Genomic DNA, 5,763 nt, shown 5'->3' on the forward strand with positions numbered 1-5,763 from the left:
GGTGAATAAAACTGCTTGATGCATATGAATTTCTCGTGGATTCTAGGAAAAGAGAAATGAGCATTTTGTCCCCTAATAGATATTTTGTTTCCATTTTCTTTGTTCACAATGAATTTTAATCATTGATGTCAAACTAGAACAAAAGTTAATACACAGCTTTTATGCTTTCCTGTGGTAGAGGTTACAGTTCAGATTTAAGACAAATAAGAATGCCAGCCAATATTAATTTTATTGTTATTTATGCATTCTCCTTTCCACAACCAAGTGGAATCATTAATTAACGCATCATTCTCCTTAGCAAACACTGGTTGGTGTTCAGTGAATCTTCCAAGATTCTTATTTCCTGCAGATTCACCGTTTGAAAAGTTTAAAAAAAAAAAAAAAAAGTCAAGCTCAGTAACGTCATCAAACAGCAGAACTAGAGGGCCAGGTTCATCTCTAATAAAATGTTTCAGCCTCTATTTTCAGATGTTAAGGTTCAATCAAAATGAAGATCAATACAGAAATTCATCTTCAGTACACTGTGAATAATTGCTATTCCACATAATTTTGTTGGAAAAAAAATTCTACATGTGAATAAATGTATACATGTGTATATATACATCCTTATCTTGGTATGTGTCTTCACTGTGACTATCATGAGAGTCAGTGTGATTTAATAAAAAGAATATCACCTTTGGAGCCAAGCAGAACTCAATCTGAATCTGAACACATGAATGTATATACCCTTTACTGTCAAAAGTGTCACTTTAGATGATAAACTCTATATTATTCTCAATAATCTTTATAAAATCTCTGATATAGTTATTGGCCATCCATATGTCCTCAATAAAAGGTTGTCATTATTTAACAAATATAGATGCAATTCAACTTTCTCAGTCTCATCAAGGCACATGCTGACTTCCAAGAGAATTGTCATAATTACTAAAAAGGAGAAGAAAAAGGTGGAGGGATGACTATAAATCAACAAACTGTTCAAAATATCTGAAAAAGTCACTAGTCATTCCATAGAAAGAATAAAAAAATAAATAAATAAAAGACACCAATGTCAAGGTCATTATTAAACCCAAATTCTATTCCTGGCAGCTTATCATTGAAAACCTTTCTGAATTTTGCCTCCATAGGGAAAAAAGACTTCCAAATTACCCAGAATTAGTAAATATGTAGCCCATTAAATTATTACAGTACCCCTTACAAGGACAGCAGAGATTCACTTTCTGCAGGAAATGAGCACACCTGCAAATGCAACTATACAGGTTACTATTCTTGTAGTGCCTCCTACGTGTTGAGCACTGGTACTGACATTTTACATACCCGATCTATAGCTTTTCAACCTTCAACACAGGCAGTGCAATTAGACATATTTTATTGAAGAGGGGAATGTCTTAGAAAAATTGTATAGCTTGTCCAAGGAAACACAGCTAATAAGAGACGGCGATGCAATTTTAATCCAAGTCTATCCAAGTTCAAAAGGTACAAAGATCCCGGGTTTGATACCATTTCCAATCCCATGCTCTCCCCTAAAATTAGTGTTTCAAAAGGTTGAACTCAACATAACAAGAGAAAACTCTGTATGACAATATCTTAATCTCTAAAGGATCATGAACTACACCTACCTTCTCCACTTTTGAGATAAGGAATAATATGAATCACCTTAGTAAAAAAATGAGCCATATGTTTGTTAAGAAGTATGTTGAATCTATACTGATATCAAGGGTGAGAAAAAGGAAGTGAGTGGCTAAAAATCTGACAAAAGAAACTTGCCCTTTATCCACCCCACAGCACCCCAATATGCACATCATTATAGGTTTAAAAAATAGCCAGGTCCATCAAGAATGCCTGTTGCGTTTCTAACCCACTACCATTCCCACATCTCCAGATCACTTATTTCTATAAGAAGCTTTTTTTTTTTTTGCTTCATTTCATTTTTTTTCTGGGGAAATGATTCTCAAATCTTAGAAACTATAAGAAATTATAGAAAAAGTCTAGCTGAAATAGCTACAGATTCAACAGATATAGTTCAGGGCAGCTGTCCAGCAGGAATTCCAACAAATTCATCCCCAACAGACTTCTAAACAACCAGCCTCAAATGGCTTCTGTCATTAACAGACTGGACCCAGTGTGAGCCAACAACACAAAGGAAAATATACTGAAAGCTGTGACCAAGGGCTATACAGCCAGAAAAAAATATATAACCAATATCAAGATGTTAAAATGTAGCTACTAATCTATGGTAACCCTTTGTCCAACATTCTCTGGCTTCCAGGGAGCTCTGAAACAGAAATGCCACAGGGTGGCAATTAGTATGGAGACAGAACAGCATTAGAAATGGGGTGCCGCCATTCTTAGCTATGTAGCCTCAGGGATTACTTAACCTCTCCGAGCAGCAATGTCCTCACTTGCAAAATAAGAATGCTATAAATGGTCTCTCAGGTTGTTAAAAGCATTAGGTATATAGCATGTCAGGTAATGACAACTAATGGTTACTGAGCATTTATTATGTGCCAGGTATGAAGAAGTAAGTACTGCTGGTAGATGCATAAACTGACACTAGAATTAAGTTACTTGTTGCCAAAATCCACATGATTAGAAACCCAGAGAAATAAGATTAGAGCCCAGAGAATCAATACCAAAGCCTATACTCTTAACCCACTGTGCTATACTGCCCAGTGTGGAACTCCGCACTGAGTAAAGACTCAACAAATACGAGCCACGGCTGCTGTTGTTAACATCCCTATATCACATCGAACAAGGTTACATGTCACACCAAACACTCATGCCACAGAACGCACAGTACCTGGGACATGGCTGCACCGGTTCTCCTTCGACAATGCAGGCCTCTTTCTCCAGGAGTTCAGGGCACTCTTTTCCACCTCCAATAGTAATATGCTTCACATTCCGGCTCCTGCTCCTAAATCCTGGTGACAGACTCCCTGAACGACACGTCTTGGAGCAGGGACTCCAGGAGGACCACTCAGTGGTCTCGCAGTCTTTCGGCATGATGCAGGACTGCACGGTCAAAGGGAAGGAGTCTTGCATGCAAAGGCTAAAGGAACACAAACAGAAACCAGTAGGCCATGGATTAAATGGATGCAACCAACATTGTAAAGTGCCTACAATTAAAACAACAACAACAAAAAAATCAAATGTAGTTTAAGCATCCAACTTTGAAGATTTAAAAAAAATGTTGGAGGTGTCATGATAAAATATGGGAGGATAGGCATTTTAAAAATATACATTCTACTTATCTGCAACTGTGATCCTGTTTCACTTTAGCAAGACACATATGGAAGGTGAGCGTACCTTATACTTATAATGGAGGTTCTTCTAGTGTGCTTCCCCTACGATACAGCCTACGGTTACCATTTATTGACTGGTCTCTCAGTATCACCTCTTGTGCTGCACTTCATAGGTACTTTCTCACCACGATCTCATGAGTTTTTACATATTATTATCTCCATTTATAGATGAGAAAACCTTGGTTCAGTAAGACTAAATCATTTGTCTAAGGTCCAATGAAGGTAAATATAAGCCCTAGAGCATTCATCTATCCATTCTTTTAAATCCTGGGTTATGAAAAAAATAAACAAATGTGATGATATGTTTCCCCACACCATTAGGCTCTAAGCATCAATTTCCTCATCTGCAAAATTTGGGTACTATTGAATACTAATAAGCTAATACTAATAAGGAAACAGATAAAGAAATAAAAAGATAAAATTATGTGATAATGTGATGAAGGCAACATAAAAGTGTTTATGATGAGGACAAATACCGATGAAGCAGCGATAGACCACCTGGGAAGGCAGGGGTGGAGGTGGGGGTTCTAAGAGAAAAGGACACCTGATCTGGGAATTAGCAATATGGTAGAGCTGAACATACTGTTTCACAAGAACCAATGGTTAAATTTTCAGGAATTTTGCCAGCCAGTTGCTTTAATGTTAAGTCACTGAAAATTGGCCATGGTGGGAATATTTATACTATAGACATTAGCAAATGCTACAAATCAAGGCCCTGACCCCTGACCATCAGGACTGGTATTTAAATCTTTACAAGTACACCAGTGGGAAAAAGTAAAAGCCAATTTGTCAATTGTCATAAATTTTTCAACTTTAAAAGCATAAAGTTCAAAAGGGAAAGTGGATAGATTTTAGGTTATCTATCAAAAGCAGCTGCTTTTCAAAACCAGCTCTGGAAAGGCTTCATATTGAGGGCTAAGGAATTTGGATATAATTGAGCATTAAATAATTTCAAGTGGAGGAAATTCAGTTAGACTCACAGAGGAAGACAATTCAAATAATTGGCTTTCTTTCTTTTCTTTTTTTTTTTACCTTCTTGGTTTTAGCCTTTCCTGTATTCAATCAAAGGTATTTATTAACTTTGGAAGAAGAAAAGGATAATTTTGACAGCAATGTAAATCGAAGAAAGAGTTAATGTTCAAATATTAACTTCTAAAAATTGGGCCTATGAAATCTTGTGGAATAATGGGCTATAGATAAGATTTAGTTATGGTTACTCTACATGTGTCTAGAAAGAGATAAGCAGCAAAACGTTTCCGAGTTCCTGATTTGGGAAAATATGTATATAAGTGAGCCACCAATAGAGAAATGGATTATAGGAGATGATGTGCAGTGAAAATAAAACATGCTCATACTTGGCCATATTGATGAGTAAATTACAATGAGATTTCCATATTGCTATCTTTCATGAGACCATGGAGAGTCAGTATGGCTTTCAAAACTCACAATGATATGATTCCTTTGGCCCAATATTTTATTTTTTAAGTCTATTCAGATCATATTATTCCCTTCAAAATGAAAAAGGCAATGCATACTTCATTACCATTATTCACTTCACTGTGACATTCTGGGAGCCTGTGATCAAGACACACTAGGAAGAACTTCTCTTGAAAATGCCCCACCCAGTGCAGAATGTGCTATCACTGTGCAATGTGGAGGTACAAGGAGAGGGACATCTCTTTCTGTTTTATGACACAACAAGGAGTTTCTAGGTTTTGACTTTCAAAAATTTGTTATTGGCTGAGTTGTGCTCTCCCCTCCGCCCAATTCATATGTTGAAGTCCTACCCCCCAGTACCTCATAATTTGTCTATATTTGAAGACAGTCTTTAAAAAGATAGTTAAGTTAAAATGAGGTCACTAGGGTAGGTCTCAATCCCGTACGACTGGTATCCTTATGAAAAGAAGTTAGGGCAAACACAGAGTAAAGACCACAAGTCAAGGAAAGAGGCCCACAAGAAACCAACCCTCTCAACACTATCTTGGACTTCCAGCCTCCGGAACTGTGAGAAAAGTAATTCCTGTTATTTAAGCACTCAATCTGTGGTACTTTGTTAAGGCAGCCTAGCAGACTAATACAGAAATTTAATAGTTTTTCAATTTATGTATGTTTTTAGAAAGAGTTTCAATTTCTAAAATAAATTTTCTTCTTCCTTTCTTAAAGAAGGTCCCACATTACGCAGTTTTCTGTCTACAATTGAAATGGTTGTTTGTTTCTTCCTACTTACCAGCTTTCATTCTCTGTTGCTCATCTTCTTCTCTGAAACGGATTTCCCTGTTAGACTAATAGAATGGAAAAAAAAGACTCCTACAAATACAAGCACTTCCATGGAGGTGCAGGAATTAATCAAGTGTTTTTGTGTTTTTGAAAGGGGCTCCTAATTCTTGGACTTAGAAAGGGCATAGGTTCCGTTGGTCACATATTTACTTATTTCTAATGTTATTTTCACCAACCTTCCTCCTTG

At 36.7% G+C, this 5,763-nt stretch overlaps 1 protein-coding gene across 2 annotated transcripts in view; it reads right to left on the reverse strand.

Annotated features, from left to right (window-relative positions):
• The window catches only part of THSD7B (thrombospondin type 1 domain containing 7B), a 793,340-nt gene that overhangs the window by 494,489 nt on the left and 293,088 nt on the right, over nt 1–5,763 (reverse strand). For both annotated transcript variants that reach the window (XM_023527487.1, XM_023527488.1), the window contains one exon: nt 2,798–3,046. In XM_023527487.1, coding sequence (XP_023383255.1) covers nt 2,798–3,046 — 249 coding nt within the window. The remainder of the gene's footprint in view (nt 1–2,797; nt 3,047–5,763) is intronic.

This window comes from Pteropus vampyrus, unplaced genomic scaffold, assembly GCF_000151845.1.
Source record: "Pteropus vampyrus isolate Shadow unplaced genomic scaffold, Pvam_2.0 Scaffold17, whole genome shotgun sequence".
NCBI classification, from domain to species: domain Eukaryota; kingdom Metazoa; phylum Chordata; class Mammalia; order Chiroptera; family Pteropodidae; genus Pteropus; species Pteropus vampyrus.